The sequence below is a fragment of the Aythya marila genome (assembly GCF_965140915.1).
Source record: "Aythya marila genome assembly, chromosome: 10".
Taxonomy (NCBI): Eukaryota; Metazoa; Chordata; class Aves; order Anseriformes; family Anatidae; genus Aythya; species Aythya marila.
The window spans coordinates 8622139-8643030 of NC_139051.1; the positions used below are offsets into that span (position 1 = coordinate 8622139).

General features: G+C 37.3%; 1 protein-coding gene across 3 annotated transcripts in view; it reads left to right on the forward strand.

Annotated features, from left to right (window-relative positions):
- FHIT (fragile histidine triad diadenosine triphosphatase) overlaps nucleotides 1-20892 on the forward strand; it is a 561360-nt gene that overhangs the window by 421894 nt on the left and 118574 nt on the right. For all 3 annotated transcript variants that reach the window (XM_082768094.1, XM_082768093.1, XM_082768095.1), the window contains 2 exons: nucleotides 1310-1455; nucleotides 2404-2433. In XM_082768094.1, the coding sequence (XP_082624220.1) occupies nucleotides 1310-1455; nucleotides 2404-2433 (176 nt within the window). The remainder of the gene's footprint in view (nucleotides 1-1309; nucleotides 1456-2403; nucleotides 2434-20892) is intronic.

Here is a 20892-nt window from a genome sequence, read left to right on the forward strand (position 1 = left end):
GTTTATGGAAATAAAACATCTTTTGCATGTGTTAATCATTTTTTATTTCAAATGTTTCATGAGGTTCTTGAGGCTTCTTAAATCATGTCAGTGTAACCTTGGTGTGAACCTGTTAACTACAGAACATCTCCTAGTTACATTTCCTGGAATATAGAGAATATTCCTGAACACCTGCAGGCTTCAAGGTGCAGTAAAAATAAATATTACTGGAACACAATGGCATGGAGCTTAATTTTCTTCAAATAGTCCTTTGAAAATAGCACTCATTTTAATAAGGAAAAAATACCGAACTCGTTAATTTTCACAGCCTTTGGTCAGGGAAGTTCAAGTGGTATTAAAGGTGATTTTAAGGTCTTTATTCTGCAAACACAATACTGTAAGTCAGAAAAAAAAATCCCATCTGCAGCGAACTGAAATGAGAAGCAGGTCCCACATGCTTTCTTGTTGAATTTACACAACTGAAACTCTGCTAAGAATTCTGGACACTATTAATAATATTACAAAATTGACTTTCAAGTGAGGAGTCATAGAAATTATTAATTTTTGTGAACACAGCAGATCAGGTGACTGTGCATAGTGTCTGTGTACTTCCATTGTTTACTTTATAGCTTCATTTCACCGACTCATGAAGCGCTGTTACCAAGGTAGAATAAAATCAGTGTATTTGCAGTGTTGTGAACACAGCACTTAAAAGCGAAAAGTCTGAAGTATCTTACCATATTTCTAAAAATATATAATGTTTATAACAGGTGAGCATTCCTCGTGAATGGTAATTAGTGTGATGTATAAGTAAGTGAGCTGCTTTTAACAGCATAGTGTCGGGTTTTCACATTTAGGTACCTAAAATTAGAGGTGTAAGAGTAAGATTTTAAAAAATACATACTATGTATGTGGAAAAACACTGTAAAACTGTTGTCTCGGATCACACACCCATATCCACCTCCAAATCTGTTGCTTTTCACCCATTTTTTTAATCACAAAAGTAAATGTCTCTAACTTCCGAAGATGTTAATACCAACAGCTGTGTAGTTCAAAATGGTAACTTTGAGTTTGTGAAAACTTTATTTTCCTTTAGATGTCTTCATATTAGCATATGAACTGTATTTTAATAATTTGGTTGATACCTGAAGGGCTTCAGGAAACTTCTGAACAAAGCATCGTGTGATTGACTATGTTTAGCCTTATGTTTTAGTAGAGCAGAAGTTTAGCCAAATCGGGGTGATCAGAAACAGGTTACAGGCAGGGGGTGAGACACTGTTCTTTCTGGGCAATCAGATTTGCGTTTGTACCTTGACAATCCAACCTTCAGATGTCCTTGTTTGCCCGCTGCGTCCGGTGGAGCGTTTCCGCGACCTGTGTCCCGAGGAGGTGGCTGATCTGTTTCGTATGGCACAAAGGGTTGGCAACGTGGTAGAGAAACACTTTGGTGCCACTTCACTCACCATTTCAATTCAGGTTTGTAAATCAGTCAAATATAAATAAATAAATAAATAAAAAGGTTTCATGATTTATTTTAGCAAGCTTCCTACCACCTTTTGTAGGCCAATGACAAAAGGGCATTCAAATTTTAAGGGACGACAAATGCAAAGTAACAATTAAGGAAAAAATTAAAAAGCATATTAATGTTTTGCACAGTGGATGGCAATATGCCAGATTTGCCATTGAAAGAGAAATTCTCATTGCTAAGAGAAAAAAGAGAAAAGTTTGGATAATTACTAACTGCTATTCTTTTGGCTAAGCCTGGGAACACTCTCGAACACAATACTTACTCATGAGTGTTTCAACAAGTACTCCTTTCCCAAGGAGGTGTTTGCAGGATTGAACTTCTAGAGGAGGCAGTCACATCTCTGTCTTCAGCAGGTAACCCACAGTTTGGAATGGAAAGGAGTAATTCCTTCTCTCCTACTCACGCACATCTATATGCAGGCAGAGAGTTATGGCCATGTAAATATGTTATCAGTTATTTTCAGTTATTTGTACTGGGTTTCTGTGCCAAAAAAAGAGCTTTTTTTTTTTTTTTTTTTTAAAAGCAAATCAGAAGACTAAGCCTATTTCCTTAGAATAAGACTTTAAGAAAGATGCTTTGATTAAATTCTCACTTACTTGTCTGATTTTATATTCACAAGGATCAGAAACCTATTGCTAGCTATTCAAAAATACAATCTGAAAGCATGAAAATTAACAACTGTGGGTTTTGTGGTCAAAGATACCGCTTCTCACTCTGCCATGGCCTGATGCGGAAAGGCACCTAGTCTAAAAACTGTGTTGAAGGGACCCCAGGAGAATATGCTAAATTACCATACAATGAAATTGGATGTGAATGATTAATGAGTGATATTTCTGAATCCCTGTGTGTGATCCTTGTTAGTTCCTCTAACCTGAGACTTCTCCCTTTGCTTACAGGATGGCCCTGAAGCCGGACAAACTGTGAAGGTGAGTGCTTATTATGCAGAATACAAATTAAGAGACAATTATAAGAACTAATAAAAGATCAAAGCTAGTCATCTGCAGACCATTGCTGTATTGTTATGTTATCCTTGAGATCAAAAAATCCCAAGTGTACAATAGCTGTAAATACTTTTTATTGAAATTGCACTGGATAATGTTTACAGGTTTTTTTCTAGACAAAAGTTTTCAATCATGAAAATATCTTTTCTAAGCTGCTGGGTGTATTTATACAAGGGAAGCCATAGAAAAGAGGCATCTGCTTAAGGTTTTTGTGTTTGTTTTATGGAGAAAATATTGCCCTTCCATTCTTAATCTCTTTGTTTGTCTTTTTATTGCCTAATGAGTTGTAGATAATTATAGGAACAGTTAAACTGAACCACATTATGAAAATATACCTTTTGTCTCTGCTTGCTCTCTACATATTCATATCACATTCTTGTTACTGAAGTTCAAATGTAATGGAGCCAGTGAAGCTTAAAAACAGATTTTAAGTGTACTTCTGAAAAAAAAGGCGGGGGGTGGAAGGCAAAAGGATTTATGATTATACTCTCCACTTGAGTAATAACATAGATAACATCCAAGATGGCTCTCCAGCCATGTTTCACTGCCTCGTAATGCAAATGCAAATGCATGTGTAGTTAGATTATATGCCTGAACATTAGATAAAGGCTATTTTTTTTTTTAACGTTTGGAATCAAAGGAAAGTCAAATATGGCTATGGGTTAGCACTTTGTAAAATCAGATTAGATGGCTCAAAGAAGCTGTTTGGGTTGATTAAGATAACTCTAACAACCAAATGATAGCATATAGAAACATTTTACTTCTTTCCAATTTGCTTGTATTGACCTTATTTTTCCTGTGCCTTTTTGTTGCCTGCTTTGAATATTTATCAGAGAGGTGAAAGGGAGAGAGAAGAAGAAATTAGAAAATCCCCAAGCTTTGGGAAGCTGAGCAGTGATGAAGAAATGTAATACAATTTACTGCCATACTGCAATAAAACTGATTCCTCAGGTCATGACTTAGAGTTCATTGGGTGGGTTTCACTGGGAATGCCTGTAGTTGGGTGAAAGTTTCACAGTTTAAATACATTCCTGAATAAATTTCATCATTAAACACGGACATGTGTTAGCAAATGGATCACAGGATTTCTTTTGCTATCTTGAACAAATATTATTTTTTTTTTCCTGCGTAAAAATTATAGGGATGATTAAGTTAAAATGTGAGAAAATTTTCTAGTATGAATGAGCAAAACCAGATGTAAAAATCCCCATCTTGTGTGATTGTGAGCAATAACAGATGCTTACATAGGCCTTAAAAAGGGAAAAAAAAAAAATCTGTATCATTTTGTATTCATACCAGAGACAAAGAACATTAAGCATTAATCTATCCGGTACATTGCAAATGGTAGCCACCCTTAGTGCTTCCATCTTATACTTCTAATGAGCAATGAGATGAAAATGACCCACTCTTACAGCTGTGAACCCCTAGACTCCATAATAAAGAGTGTGTATTCATAAATTGGAGGTTAGCAGTTTGCATTTCTCTACTTTTCTGCATCATTGGGCTGCACTGTAATTTATCATCATCACTTTAGGATGTTTATCATCTGAAAATGCCAACAACTATTTTCTTCAGAGAACTTAGAGCTTTCAAAACTGAAATTGGGGAAAAAATTACTATGATCAAGATCTTTAAAGTGAACAATAGGGAGGGTACATAAATAGCTGGTTCCACTTAAATTCCTTTGAATTAGAAAGTTTGTAAAACCACGTGATCTACAAATAATTTATGAACTTTGCATTTGGTGTGTCATTTGTTTCTGTGTGGTTTTTTTTGCATGTATAAAAATACACAATAATCCAGTTTTCCTCTAAGAGAACTTGTAATTAAAATTTCTGGAACAGATTTAACATTAGGAAAACATTCTAATAGTAAGAATAGCAAAGCATCACAATAAATATCCAAGGGAGTTTGTGAAGTCTCTGTTTCAATAGGGTAGGCAAGGGTATGTCAGGAGCTAATTAGGTGTAGCAGATCTAGCTCTGAATGGGGGCATACACCAGATGGCTTCAAGAGTCTTTCCTATTTTATTTTGTATAATTCTGGATACCTGTATAGATATAAGCATGTGCTACATGGGAAAAGAATTACAGGAAACAGGGAATGAGTATTGGCTGTTAAACTGATCAGTGCAAAACCTCACTACAAAATGGGAAAAGCAATCAGCTTGGTGGAAAATATAAACTGAGAAATTTTATCTGAAAATTCTCTTTATTTTTCAACAAGGAGAAATAGTAATCCATGTCAAAGAAAACCCTTGGACTTGAGTTTGATTATGTCTCAGGTCTTTTTTTGCTGTGGAGATGCCTGAGATATGTGCAGTGCCTGCACCACGTTTAAAGGAGATTGGTCTCTTAGAGCGATTTTGGATAGAAATCCACGGTAAGATATTGTTTGCTAATGTTATATGTTCATTGCGTTGGCATGAAACCTGCTGGTGTGTGCATGTTTCAGTCAGATGTACTGCGATGTCAGGATACATCAGTGGTGCCTGTACTGAAACCATACTAGTTATCTAATTGGAAGCTGTTTATAGAATCTAACATTACTGTCCTCCTTTCTTTGTTTATACTGTTGTCCTGTGAATCTAAATTATTGGAGCCTGCTGGATGGCATTTTAGGGAAGCTCCTGGTCCTTTCCAATTCTCCCATTAATGAGGTCTGTGTGTTTGTCTTTGGAAGAAACATTATACCTGATCCTCAGCCCACCAGTACTTTGGAAGTATAGATGGCTCTTTTCTCAGCCTTTAGCACCAGGAAAGAATACATTTCCTGAGGAATTCTGAATCACATCCCAGGTCTCAGACCTTAAAGTAGTACAAAGTATTCCTTCATCATCTTTTCCACAGCTGCCCACAGACTGCATACATTCCAGCCCTGTCACCTATTTGTGACAGGGAGAAATATCCCTCTCCAACGGTGGCCACAGACTTGCACACTTTGTGTTTTACGGTAAGAGCTTCTTGCACCAATTCACAACAGAGAACCTGAGCTTCTCTAAGCAACGTGTGAGCAAGCATAACCATCTTCCAGCATTAAACACATTTTGAATTCTTATTTCATCCTACCTAGGGGGGAGGAAATTGTATTTAGGTTCTCTCTTAAAGAATATTTACATCTGCAATTTTGAGCTCTGTTTTTCTTAGCGAATGCAAAACGTACAGCGTCCTTGTGTCAGGAATGGAGAGTGAGTTTCACACTGGTTCTATTTGAGAATGCCTTAAATATCCAGGCAATTTCATGGATCAGGGAAATCAGCTCTGCATCTTAATGCAGAGCTCTTATTGCCATGTCAAGTGAGTGACGTTTCAAGATTTTCCCCAGTATATTTTATAGCTTTCGTTCCAACATCAAGTCAGCAAATGCTCTAGCTGCCTTGGTGGATGTATGGCATAGTGTAGAATAAACTCTCAGGTTTACCTTTTATGTGAGATTCAATCACAAGAAACTCCATGCACTCTGTACTCTGTAAAGGCTAAACAAATCAAGCTGGCAGGAGCATGATGCAACTAATTTATCTGTAGAGACAAGATAATATTGCACAGCAAGTGTCCATTGTGCAAACACATATGAACACACACTCTATTTTGCAGCAGCGTTGAAGTCTCCGGCAGCTCAACACCTCCACTGTTATCCATGACAAAGTGCCTGCTTGCCAGTTACAGGTTCACCTAAATAAATGAGAAATTGAGGCTGATGGTGGCAGTGTAGGTATATGTGCAGAAATTTATTTTGTGTGTCACATATTGCACTAATTATTTTACACTGAGAAGATTACCTTACCATTATTTTTGATGTACATGTTTTTCTTTTCCAGATGTGTTTTTAATGCTATGTTAAACGAATCCACCTGGCTTGCATTCCTTAGAAATCTTAACCTGACCTGTAGATTCTAGGGTTTATTTAAGCCCACAGGAGACTGCTCTTTCATACTATTTGTCTACCTGTCCCTGGACCTAGAGTACGGGACTTCAGGTCTGAGTCTTTAAGTTTAATCAGATCACATTGCAGCCTGATTGCATCAGAAGGATTAAATTCACTAACTGCAACACTTCTGATGTCTCAGCCTGCTTTCCTTGCAGACTGGCAGGTGTGAGGCTTTGCTTAATGGAGTATTAGAGGCCAACTTTTACTCTCTTAAAAAAAATAATTAATAATAATAATATTAATAAAAATAATAAGCTGGCATTTGAGAAATGCAAAAAATTTCTTACCTCTAAATGACTTAAAAGTTTCAAGTAGAAAAAACATGGAAGAAACAAGATTTTGAAAAACAGATTGTACTGAAACATGAACAAATGGTCTTGTTTGCTTTATTATTAGGAACCATGGTTCTCTTGAAAGCTTTTGGGATGTCCAGAAATGATTTGATTAAGTATAGTAGTCTCTTCAAAGTGCGCTGAGAACCACACTAAAAATATTTGGTTGGAGTATATATAATATTGCAGATGGGTGATCAATGCAGCAAATTCAGCAGTTTTAGGGCTGGTGTGTCTGTTTTCAGCTCATAATTTTCTTTCTACTATGGTACTATACATAGACTGGGGTGATTTTTCTGGGATGTTAATAGTGTATATTTTCAAAGCTAGGAATATACTGGCCCTTACAGCCACAGGGAAGCAGCTGGGGCATCCAGATTTTTTGTGTTTTGCCAACTGCCATGTAAGGTCTTTTTGTTGGCTTTTAGTTTTCTGCTCACACTAAATAATTCTTGCCCTTTCCTTCAAGGCCCTTTTCAAAATCAGTCTTGTGTTGGTCTAATCCTCCTTTTGGTCCAATAACCAGACCTATGTTTTCTATAGCAAAACTTTTTTTTTTTTTTTTTTTTTTTTTGTCAGGTCCTCACTCCTGTTCATTGCATAGATTGTGTTGCTTTTTGTTTTGCCCCCCAAAAAGCACTGGTCCCAGATGGGTCTTTAGACCCTCCCTTAATACATATAATTAATATACAGAACTTAGAATGAAAACATTTCTTAAGATCCACTTAATTTGTACTGGTCAGTTCCTGTTCTTAAAAGATGGTAGTGGCTGACAAAAGAGGTATCTGCATCTAGTATACACCCATGCACGGTTGCAGAGGTTTCTTGAAGGCTGAAAGAGATCAAAGAAAATTGGGAATTAGGAAATAGCCCAGTGATTGATGGACATGACACCATCTTAACTGAGAATACCATAGGCTCCAAGGCACTGATAAATGGAAATGAAGACCTGGATAATGAAGTCTGAGCTAGAAATATCAAGCTTTGAGGTTCCCTGAAGGAATGGAGACAGAAGTTTTCAAAAAATTCTCTTTGGCAGTGAATTACTGCTAAATTCACCATTCAACCAAACATCCAGATACTTCTGAATCTGGATGATTTTTAATTTCCAGTAGCCAATGTCATGCTGTAACCCTGACCGACAATCACAGAATATCTCTGTGGACTAGTCTGTAAAGAAAACAAACAAAAAAAACCCAAACCCATAAGATTTAAAAAGTGCAACTATGAATGAGAAAAGTAAAAGACAAATTTCAGAAGTCTTATGTTGAAGAATGGTAATGAGAAGGAAGATTTTACTATTCTGTGCTAGCAATTTCCCTCTCCTTTCTTACCATATGGATTTCTTAGATGAATATTCGCTTTATGTAGTTTAATTCCAAAAATACCCCCTGAGCTATTCAGAGTTATTGACACTGTCTAAATTAAACTATAATAAGCAAGTAAGTGGGCTCAAATGCTTGTTTAATTTGCCTTAGTGTACACTCAGATATTAAAAGTCATGCAGCTCTCTTGGCTACATCCAGCATCTAGCTCATCACTTGCTCGGCACAACCACCTTCTTCAGGAGACCTGCAGAGCAGTTTGCTGGCCTTTTTTTTTTTTTTTCCCCAAGGGACAATGGGTGAGAGTTAAATCAGGAATGCATGCAGACCTGCAAGAGTACTTGCATGTGCACAAAATGAAGTATGCGTGCCCATTCAGGAAGGGCTGTGGGAGCACAGAAGTGCCTCTCCCAGTCCTCAGCAGCCACATCAGGCATCAGCAGAGCCCCATGTGCTGGGGCTGCAGCTGGCTTTCCATTTTATCCAAGTGGAAAGCAAGCACTTGTTCTGCGGAGCCCTGCTTGTGCTGGGGCACTACTTCATGCTGCCCACAGCGACCTGGCTGATTACTGCAGGGAAGGGTTAAACTCTGCCAGGGCTCCCCATGCTCTACCCTTCTCCTTACAGCTCCAGGACAGCCCATGTCTGCTTTGAAAAAAAAATGCTTAAATATACTTTTTTTTTTTTTTTGGAGTGTGTTCAGATATTTACAATTTTTGTGACAGAAGAATCTTGAACAAATCAGTCATTCAGAAGGGTTTATTTGGGAAGTTGAAGACTTTTTTTTTTCTATAAACAGTTTTGTTTCAAAAAGAGAAAGTATTTCTAGCTGAAAGGTAGAAAGGTTTTCCTCTGCAAATGTTATAACAGGGTATTTTGAAAACATTAAAACCTTTTCTTCATGGAAACCAAACCTCTTTTGCAAACTTTCTGTTTCACTGAATTGGCATTTTCTGACAAAAAAAAATACAAACAGAAGATGGGGAGGGATGTTGAGAAATTCATGAATTGCTGTAGATGCTGCTCTTCATTTGCCCCACAATGACTGAGATTAGGATCAAAAATCCTATGTTTTAATTAGAAAGTGTCTTTCACTTCTTTGTTCCCATGTTGCAGCAATATGTTTTGCATTTAAATCATTCTCTGTCCCAGAGTATGTACAATCAATCAAATGCCACTCTTGAGTACAGGTCCTACAAATACCCCATTGTACTGCAAATGCAAAACCTCTTGAAATCCCAGACAATGCATCAGGTCTAAAATCATTAATAGCATAGTCAAGGATGTCTGATTAATTTTTGCGTGGTTAGTGTATGAATTTCTTTCCATGCTCCATCTCATCTATAATACTTCTCTTTGTCAAGCTCATATCTTATAAACCTCTTCATTTTACAGGGGGCATGCTTGCTTTCTTTTTTATTTCTTTTTCATATTTTTTGTTACAAAAGATTGCTTTCAAGTAGAATGTAACTCTCCAAGAAATGTGCAAAATCTGTGAAAGTATTCCCATTTAATTCAGACATGTAACTTGATGCTGTTGTGTTTTGTATTAGGTGAAAATTGTTTATTAAGCAAGTGTTGCAAAGCTATATTTCAGTTTAATAGGCTTCTGAATAACTCCTTCTAAAAATTAATATAATGCTTTATAGCAGAATACTGTGTCCCAGTGTTCTGGCCTCATGTGATTTTGCACTTCTCATAGATTCATAGAATGGTTTGGGTTGGAAGGAAACAAATCTGAGCAGCAACTTCTCATTGTCTTTGCATTCTTACCTACCAGGTACTGCTTTTACTTCAAAGATCTGCCATTCTGAGGGGTCAGGAATGAAATGGAATGCTTTTCTACACACCATGCATGTCTTCTATAAGCAGGCACTTACACACTTTTAAAGTGTTGTAAGGTTGAGGTTGTTGGGTGTTCTTGCCCAAAGGCATTTTCAGCTGACTTATCTGTGTTAAACTTCGGTGCCTTAGCTGTGTGGCTGGATGCTGTAACATCTGAGTCTCTTAGGAAAGGCAAAGTCAGTGCTTTGCTCATGTTAATGACCCAATTTCATCCAGACAAAGGGAACCCATTCATTAGAGCCCTGGCAGTCTTATTAATCCAATAATAAAGAAAATATTAAGCTGGACTGTTTCCCCCTCAAAGTTACCTCCCCTTCAAAAGAGAGAACTGTCTACCTAAAACTGTCCCTGCAGCTTCCCAGAGAGCCTGCACAGATTGAAAGTTTGTTGCCAAAACTTAGAAAATATGGAAAGTATTTGTAATGCTTTTGCACCTAGTAGCAAGGGAATGGAGGTCTTTCCTAGCTCAGTGCCCCTAGAAAGGTTTTATCACGTGAAAGAGTAGGTGGTTACACTCTTCTGTAACCTACTGAAAATCCAAGCACGTGAGATATAGGTACATTTGATCTAGTCCATGCATTTTAGTCTGTTCTGGAAGCACCCTGTTAGCCCATGCAGGACTTTATTTGTGAGCATGAAAAGCCTCTCCTTGAAATAATTGAGAAATGGAAAACCAGGGTTAAAATAATAAAATAAAACTTGCTCAGTAAGCTCCAGACAGGATGACAGGGTGAAGAGTATGTAATATTTTTGCAGCTGAAATAAAAATAGTGTCAGGAGCTCTGGACACTTCAGTGGGTTTTTTATCATGCTCATTGCAAGCCAGACTGGACAAGACAAGAGTGTACAGAAAAACAAAGCAAAATTCCTCTCTCAAGACTCATTTGCCCTATCATTCCTGAAAGTTGCACTCTGGCAAGATATCTCACAGTTAGGGTGAGTACTCACCCTATAAAGAGGGAATTCTTAGCTATGGCAGTCCCAGGGTAAAAGGACAGTATGTCCAAGTGGAGGACCCTGAGAAACTACTTTGGTTTTCATCATGGATAAAACATATTCAGGTTATGTCTAAATGGTCAGATGCAAACAACCAAATGGTTTCTCTCTGCTGTACTTGTTAGCGTGGTCTCAGGTCTGGTCTAATAGGCTGCCCCTGTTTCTGGACTGGGAATAACACATAAAGTCAGAACAAATTTGTTTCTGCCTGTACCTGTGTACTGTACCAGTGCTAAGTGAGGTATGTGCATGTACTTGTCTCCTCTAAACAAATCCTGCCCAGTAGTGCTTCAGAGCATGACTGTGCAGCCAGGGGCAAGGATATCTATACCCTGTAGCAAAGGCAGAAGATTGGAAAGCCATCCTGTGTTTGCCAGATTGCTCAGGTCTTCTGAAGGAGAGAAATGGTTTCTCTTTTGGCAATCTCCTAGGTTATTACCTCTGAAAAATCAAACCATTTTCTTTTCTCTTTCTTTATACTTTCTGTGACTTACCTCCTCCACTGCTGCCTTAGAGAACATAAAATGAAGTTTCTTGCCTGACATCATGGATCCAAATTCTCTCTGTGAGAGGCTGGAAGAAAATAAACCAGACCAGATGGAAAGTGCTCATGTGAATGATTGTCTTGATCTAGCTGCTAAAGATGTCTAAAACTGAAACCGTGAATTTCTCTACTTGATTCCTTGAATGTTGAATTTCTCTGCCTGATTTCAAGTCTAGTTTTTAGTATTTAAAATAGAGATAATGCCCAGAGGTAGCATTCTTTCTGTCTTTTCCTTTCTATTTTTTTTTTTTTTTTTTAAACAAAACAAAAGAAACTGCTAATGAGCTTTATTATTTTTTTTTATTGAGAAGGTGTAGAAGAGGCAATGAGGCCAATTAGACCATGATATTTTCTTATGCAGCCTTCTAGCATGCCTCAACTCTTTTGGAGAGTTTTCATTAGGGGGTGGCATTTCTGCCCAGACTAAAGAATGGATCAGTTCAGACCATATTTAATGGATGCTTTTTTTCTGCAAATAAGTCATCTTTGAACACAACCCAAACCATTTGTTCAACTGGGACCTTTTGGTGAAGTCACAATAGGATAGATTCAGAATTATGGTATAGTAGAAATGTATCTGTAACCTCTGTTTAATTCTCTGAGTCCATATAAATAGAATAACCTTGATGTCATAGGACAGATTATTCTCTGATATAAATTATTTAGTTCACTTGTGAAAATATATGAGCTAAATCAGCGGAGCTTCTACCATTTCCATACAAACACTTTTGACCCTACTTGTACAAGTAATTCTTTGAATTCATAGAGTTTATAATTTGAATCTACAATTGTTAGTCATGTGTAAATCTAATAATTTTGTATGTAAAGTAGCATTTTAAGAGAGTAACCTACGAAGCAAGTTTTAATGTAGTGTTTTTATTTCTTCTTCAGATATCTTCTACTTCAGCTAAAGAAGTTCCCTGTTATAGTAACTATTAGTTTAATAAATAAATAAATAAATAAGGAAAACTCCCAGAATTTATTAGGTTCTAATAAACTCCCCCTCAGTGCACATACACTTAGTATCTTTCATTAACATTAATGAGAATTATGCATACATCCTGGGGAGACCAGGCTCTGTTGTTTCTCTTTTATTTCTTTTCCTTGTTTTCATTATTAAATCTTATCCTGCAGTCAGTTCTATAGGGCATACATACATTCCTGCTGCTCAGTTATTTGCTCTGCTTAATATATATGGTTTGAGCACTTCCTTTTGCATAGTGAAAGTAGAAAGTTAATAAACTTTTTTAAAAAAATCTAATAGAATTTGTAGGCACACATAAAAAAGGGATATGCAAATTAATGAATGAATAGATTACTATTGATTAACAGTAGGGCCTAATTAAATATTTTTTTTTTTCCCACACAATTACTTGTTTCATGTTATTAAATGATCGAATCCATAACTAGTTTCAAAGCTCTGACTTTGACTTAAATGAGGTGCTCAAGAGAGCAAAGTTGTGTTTAGGAGCAACAGAGGCAGGGCCTAGTCACATGGATTTATGATTTAATTTTCTGTGTAATCTAGTTTAGTGTAATAATTGAGTTTCTTAGAAAAAAAAAAAAAAAAAAAAAAAAAAAACAACCAACAAGCAACCTTTGACTAGCTTTTGTTGACAAAAATAAATACAAAATATGGGATAGTTTATTAATTATTTGTACCATGTTGAAAAGAGTGACTGTCTTAGAAAGGCTACTTCTGTACCTGAAGTATCCTTTTTTTTTCCCCATTTTCTGCACTTTCAGCTGTGCTCCACAGCAGTCAGTCATTCTCCAGGCCTCAGTCCAGGTGTAGTGCACAACAATGATCCAAAATCTGGAGGAAACAAAACTCATTTTTGTGAGATTTTTTTTCATTATTATAAATAACACAGCTTCATCATTCCTCATTTCTGAGGTAGACATCAATATTTCATAGAAAACATTAAGAATAATAAACATGTGAAGGTCTTGGGAAGAAGGCGCATTGCAGAAGGAAAGTAAGCAAATAAAGCTCTTCAGTTTGACACACTTCCACATAATTGGGAGTTTTAAGAGCAGACCGTAGGAGCATGAAATGAGTCTTTCAGCTAATTCCCTCCTGCATGAAAAATGCTGTGTGCCAAAACACTGCTGTCCCAGGCGAGGAAACTCCTTGGGCGCAATTCCTCAGCACAGGACTGTGCCACAGCAGCTCCCTGATGGCATCTGTGCCTCAGGTGTTGCCGACCTGGTTGGCTGTATAATTAACAGCAGATTGCAAGACGAGCAATGTCATCTCATTCGTTAGCAGTTAGGGCTGTGTTTTGCTTGCATCTGCTGGGCTTGCCCAGCAGCAGCTTGAAGCTGGGAGGCAGATTGCTGGTTTTCTGTTGTAAGAAAGCACTGATCCTACCTGCACGGGAGACTGCACATCTGTATGGACCTGGGCATGCCTCTAGTTGTGGGCAGCATGCTATTGCTGATCTAGCTTGCTGCAGCTAGGCTAGAGAAGGGATTTAGTACAGTTTTGCCTTGGGCAGAGTGCTGCTCTAGGGTGACTCTACTTTGTGGAGTATCTTTGTGTGATGCCCTGAAGAGCTTTGCTTGCTGTTTTGAATCCTGGCCTTTGCTTGACTGATGCCAAGCTGCTGTTTTTGTGGTGTAGGGTTTCCCTCGCTGCAGTGACTGCGTGCCAATGGGTGCTGATGGGTGCTGATGGGTGCTAGCAGCATGTGCATTAATGTCACTGACAGAGAGGAACACCTAAGCAATGCCCACTTAAGAGAAATGTGGCTTGACTTCAAGTTCTCTGAACTTACTGTAGGGTTTCAGCACGTTGTGGGTTTTGAAACTGTCATACATTAAATTTGTTGTTGTCTTTTCTTGAGAACTGGAAAGGTGTCCTTCACTTGTTCCTTCCACAAAATGTGTGGAGCAACTTTTAAAACACCTCTCCCAGTTCCTTCTATTTTCTGAGGATTATGTTGAATTTCCTTATTAATGTTTCCAAGCACTTTTTAATACGTGTATATATAAGCAGAAAAATTGTTCTGTCGTTGTGAGCCTGGTTGACTTTATAATTAGCAGCAGATTGCAATGAATGACATCCTGTTTCTTAATGTTTAGGGCTGTGTTTAGCTTATGTTGGGTTGAGTTGACCTCAGCAGGTCCAGGCTGGCAAACAGATGTCAGCTCTGTTTAGCAGAACACCTTCTGGTCACTCCAGTAAAACAGGACAAGTGTGTGTGTGTGTGTATAGAAGTGAAAGACAGAGTATTTGCAGTAACTGGTGAGTGGAACATGCAAACACATTTCAATAGGCAAGCAAAGACAGGTTGCAAATCCTATTGGGACATGATAAATTGCTGTTAAATGTTATAATTATCCTGTGACATTCAGGACTGAAACTAGGCTAAATTTTGCTGAAAACTTTAAATAAATAAATAAATAAATAATGGAGAGAGGTAATGTGATTTAATATATTAGCCATAGAGTAAGTGAAAAGAAATGAGAACACAACAGAAAATTAATATTTATATTTTACTAGTATGTAACAAGCTTTGTTAAAAAATGTCTGAAAGCGAAGAAGAGTTTGTTAGACAAATTATAATTTTAATTGCAGACGTAATTGATTATACTCAGCATGCTCATTAGGTTAAGAGAGAATATGAGTCAACTCTCAAGGTCATTACAGTAATAGATATTGTAGGCATGTAATTTGTGATAAGCTGGTTCGTGAACATCTAATTGCTCATTCATGGCAGCGTGTCTGGCACTTTTACTCCCCATACACCTCTTTGTCCAATTTATTTAACACCCCTTAATATTCCAGGGTCAAATTTACTGTGGGAGGCATCAAGCAGTGAATTTTCAACCTCCAAATTATTACACCACTTCACCCTTTTTGTGCCTCAAAGACAGAGCCTGCATTACTAAAAATTAGTGGTCTGGCACTAAGCAGGATACATCACAAATAGAAATACTCACCCACAGAGACAAGCTAGAATTTCTCATTGAAAACAGCTGTTCCCTGCCCTCCCCAATGGCAGTCATACATTGGAAAAGGATGTTCTTTTTAAAAAATGCATCATTTAATCAGAACTTTGTCTTTATATTGTTTCTATGAAGAACACATAATCTTAGTGGTTTGTTAACTCTTCTGTTATTATTTCTTTTCCAGACATTGACAGTGTGTCTTTAATATTAGCTGTCTCTTTGTCTGAAAATTAATTGAAATGTCACATATCTGTTCTTACCAACCAGACAAAATAGAAAGTACCTCTTATTATAGCATATATCAACTCTAAGTAATAACTGTACTTCCTTTTGATATAATGTCTTATGTTTATAGGTCTCAGAATTGTCGTCCTCGTTACTGAAATACAAATAGTTGAAATGACATGTCCAGGGTAAGGTAACACACAGGGGTAACAAACTAGGAACTGAAACCAGGCATCCTGAGATGCAGTTTGCCTTTTTCTACCTCCTCTCTCTAGTCATTTGTTCTGAACACAGGATCAGACTGTTTTGTACTGCCATGTTGGGCAACATTGCAGGGTGGTGGCTGAGGTGAGAGAACCAAAGGCAATCCTGTTAGTTTAAGAAGTTTGATTCAGTCTGCAGTGCAGGGGGAAGTGTAACTTTTTCATTCAAATATCTTTGGCTCCATTCTAAGAAGCAAGGATTCTGGGTTTTGATTTAATTTGCTTTTTTTTTTTTTTTTTTTTTTTGTAAAGAGCTAGCATGACTCTCAGAGGAGCATAGCTTTTCTTTGCAATAATTTTCATTATTTGCAAAATTTGAAAGATACTATTTTAAGATGACATAACATAGTCCATAATTATCTATTGCTTGTTGCAGAAAAGTGCAGTAGGTACAGATGTAGATACTTAATTATATACCGAATTGATTCCAATGTGATTTAATAGCAATTCTCTGTTAATATTTTTGGAAGATTTAAAGGTCTCAAGTTCCTCTTTGGAAAAAAAAAAAAAAAAAAAAAAAAAAGATTCTATCTAGCAGTCTCTGTTTCTGTATATGGGCTGTACTCCTCCAATCTTAGTCCTTGGTACTACAGCTTTGCTGTTTAAAGCATTGTCAGTCATGATATATATCTCCTTTCCAGTGTAGAAGTTACTTTGCTGATGCTGATTGATATTACCAAAAAAGTCCCCATGCTTACTAATGTATATCAATTCCTATAACCACCTTGTAGTTTGACCTGATGAAAAAAATTGTTATGCAAACACACTGCCATCTGTTGTGTAGTTATTCTTCAGTAATAGAACATAAACTGGAGATATGTCAAAGTAATTTAGTAAGTCAACAAATGTAAAATGAGACTTGGTAAATATAGTGTGTTATACAGTTTTATTAGTCATTGTCATCTGCAAGAATATAGCAGGTATACCAGCTTATTCAAAGTCCATCTTGTTTTGTTTCATCCTTTGAATGCTGACATCAGAGCTAGTGATGAGGAACGTGTTGTCAACTATAATAATTAATTAGTTTTAAAATAAGGATTTTAAAATGCTGCAATTGATACAAAGCCCACTGAAAACTGGGAATAACCGAGTGTGCGTGTATGTAAGTGTATGTGGAGTTATCACTCACTTCAGAAGTGGAGCTAAGAGTATCCAAGTAAAATGGGTACCTCCTACAAGTAGGTCCTATTTTTCAAGTATAATGTTATGGTAAGGTCTACAGAAGAATCAAAAAAAAATATTAGCTAGACTGTAAGTACAGTTCTCAAAATGGTGTTTAGACATCCCTATAATTAATGAAGAGGTTCCAAATGAAGCATTTTCAGTATCCTCTCTTTGCTAATTTCCTTTTTTTCATTAAGAAAAGATAAATTGTATCCAATTATTGAAAATTATGTAGGTCATTATCATGAATGAAACTGCAATTAAACTCAGTTTTCACAAAAAAATAAGGGGTTATCTTGTCACCATGTAGGTGTTAGTGTGCCTTGCTTAGCTGGTACTCCTGCCTTCAGGCCAAGATTGTATTAGGGTCAAGTCCTACATCAGACTGAAGTGCTGTATTTGACTAGGAATGTGCTTAGAGACTTTCAAGTGCCCTCAAGAATCAGAGTCCAGATCACATTGGTAGCGATCCAAGTGATTGTTCAATGTCTTGTAGCAATTCTTGTTCAAAAAATTGGCAAGGGTAGCCTAAGCAGAGATTACCCCTTCCCATACAGAGCAAACACAAGCAGCTGGTGGTGCTTCACTATGCAGCAGACATGGGGTGGTCTGTTCCCTGACACTGGCAGTTCTCCATAATGCCATGGGATCCAGAGCCGACCTCTCATCTGAGGTTTTGTCCCAAAGAACCGATAATTTCACAGCAAATTGGAAGAGAGAGTGGTGACAGAGGCCGCCTCAAATCTAGTCCTTCCCCAGGGAGTCGTTCTCGGCATCTCTCCATCCTCCTCGTGGCAGTGGCCCCTTGGCACAGCATGCAGAAGGGTAGTAAGGTCCTTGGCTTAAAGGAAAAAAAGGGAATCCTATGAGAGTGGGGAGATGATTTTCCTGTTTTGAGGAGAAAAACCGAGAGAAAGGGACAGGGATGAGCAATGACCCCTAAGAATAAGATGATCAGGATTTTCCTGTACTTGCCAAACCTTGAATTTGACCCCAAACAATTTTTTTTTTTAAATAAAATAGTAACCAGATCAAAACCTCAACATCACCATGATACTGGCTTAAAAGCAGTTGTGGGTAAACAGGTGCTGATATACCAAGGAGATGAGGAGCTGAAGTATGATCAGTGGGACCCAGCTCATGTGGTCACACATCATGCCCACCAGAACAGCGCTCAGCTCTTGTTGGAGCTGTGTTCACCACATGGCTCTCCAGCTCCTGGAGTGTTGGCATTTCTGTGTGCTTTGCAGATCAGGTGAATTTTATTGAGCAAATTAAGGAGGACTATGGGGACAACATTATTTAGCTGCTTACGTTACTCAGAATGCTGTACCTGAGGAAATGTGAAGAAACACAATTTATTTTATTTTCTAGCCAAATTTAATAAACTAATCTAGCCCTCTAACTTATGTTAAACTAAATTACAGTTTTCATATTAGTTTCACCTTAGATTTCACTCCAATTATTATAGGCTTGGCTGCAATCACTGACAATTACAGTTTCCCATCCTTTTCCAGAAATATATAACGTGAAGTGTTTCGCACTTTACACTTTTTTCTATTTATTGTTCACATCCAGTTGGATGTACTAATAAGCATTAACATGCAAATAATTATAATCAAGATTTGATATCCGTAGAGAACAAATGCTAATACAGTTAATACATCAAATATGAAAGAGGCTTTTAATTCAAAAAAGAAAAAAAAAAAAAGATTAAAAATATTAGCTTTTTATATGAAAAGCATTTGCAATGATTATAAATTCTATCGAGCTTGCAGAAATCTGAGCTTTGTGCTTTCAATATCTCTCATTAATGTTTAGCCTCCAGAAAGAGTTTATAATAAAGGGACTTATGCAGACAACAGATAAATAGAAGTGATACAGCCAAGAGGGCTGAAGAGCCTTGGGTATGTTTGTTGTCATCTTACCATGCTGATTTCCATCAGAGGTGCTGAATATGCTAGGAGTTGTATAGAAGATGAAGTGAAATGCAATATTCATTGATAACAGCTAAGGCTAGAATGCCAGGAAATTATTTTCTTTTGATTTTCTTCTAAGTTTCTTTTCCTTGTTATTACTTCCTATGGGATAGAAGAGGTTGCCCTGATCTTGCAAAGTCAGCTGGTTGCCCTAAACCAGGTCTCACTGGAATGGTAATTTGGAGAAGTCTAATGTGCCATAAAACGGAGGTCAGTGTGGGTGATCTAGTGTCCCCTGCGGGTTTTAAAAACTGAGCATCTCCTGTGGATTGGAGAGAGATTTTTTCAATGTAGGCACTATGCACATCCATGGCTTCACTGCTTTGTGTACGTGTATGGGTCCTGTGTGAGACTAGGACTTGGATGTGGAAGAAGGATAGAAGCAAATTGTCTTTGGTCCTAGCAGGGCAGGCTGAGCTGAGTGGTTTGCTCTACAGTGGTAAAGCCAACAAATAAAATAATAATAATAAACAAGGACCTCTTCCTCTTGCAGCAGGCAGGCACTGTATGAAGTAAGTTTCTGGTGAAGTAGGTTAGGCAGCCTGAAGAGGGGTGCAGAGCTGGTGGGAAAGGCTGGCTTGCATGTCTGCAAGTTGGGTTGGATATGGCACAATCTCAGCAGGGAAGAGAGGAGATAAAGCTGTGGTCTTTGGGCGAGGCACAATACTGTTTTAAGCAAAATCCTTAGGTAAACAGGCCTGGGGTTATAGGACTTGGAAATGCTGTGTATGTCTAAGTTGAGTTGAATATTCTTCCCTAAACAAAGTCTGCTAAAAGCAGTCATCACATGACAGATGAAAATGCACCAAAAGTAAGAGCAGTATCAGCACTTTGTTTTCACAGTGTTTGCAATGAATGCGTTGAGAGTTCTGAGGTTGAACTGGGAAAGATTTTTTTTTTTTTCTAAATGGATTTTTTTGTATAGCCCAGTCAATAAATACAAGTAACCTCAATCTCTTACCCTCAGCACCATTATATTTTATGATTTTTTCATAAAAATTAATCACTGAAATATTTAAGTCTTAATTAATTAACCAGAAATTTACACCCAGTGCTGTGTGGGGTCTGCTAAAAAATGACTTAATAGGCTTTCAGTCCTGCCATTGTTCTGGCTTGTCAATGAATTACTTAAGTGTCATTTGTTAAACAAGTTAAGTCAATAAAGTCCTTTAGTTGTTTTTCAGAGAGTGAGCATTACTTCCAGATAATGTATATCTAATTTCTTTTCACTTTAGTCTATCCATATTGGCTAGTGCGGGTTATTATTAATTAGCCTTTCATAGCAGATTAGGCAGGAAAGATCATGATTCAGTAATAAGTAAAGGTTCACAGAGACAAAATTCTCTAATTAGGAAGTATGGCTTAGTGGTGAGCAGTGTCTTCAAATGGATTGCCATCTGTTAAATTAAAGCTGATTTCCTTCATTTGCTTATATAACATTTCTAAAGAAAGTGGCTCTTTTCATTTATGGAAATTATATATTCTCTTTCATTATTTTCTTTTAATTGATTCTGCATTCCTGTAATTATTAAGCAATGAAAACATACAGTGCAGGAGAAGAGCCACAGAAATGGACAACATGACTATGTAGTAAACGCCATGTGAACCGTGGAGTATCATTCTGCTTTAACACGTTCCTTTTGATGTGTTTAGATGAAATGAATGTAAATTCAAATTCCTGTTTCCAGGGGAATAAACTGTGCCAGTTTGTGTCCTTTTTCATACCAGATATAGCAAACTGGAGTAGGCCTAGGTATGTAGCTTCTTGGCTTTTAGCAGCTTAGGCTAGAAGACAAAGATCCTTGCTTTCCCATCATTTCAAAACTT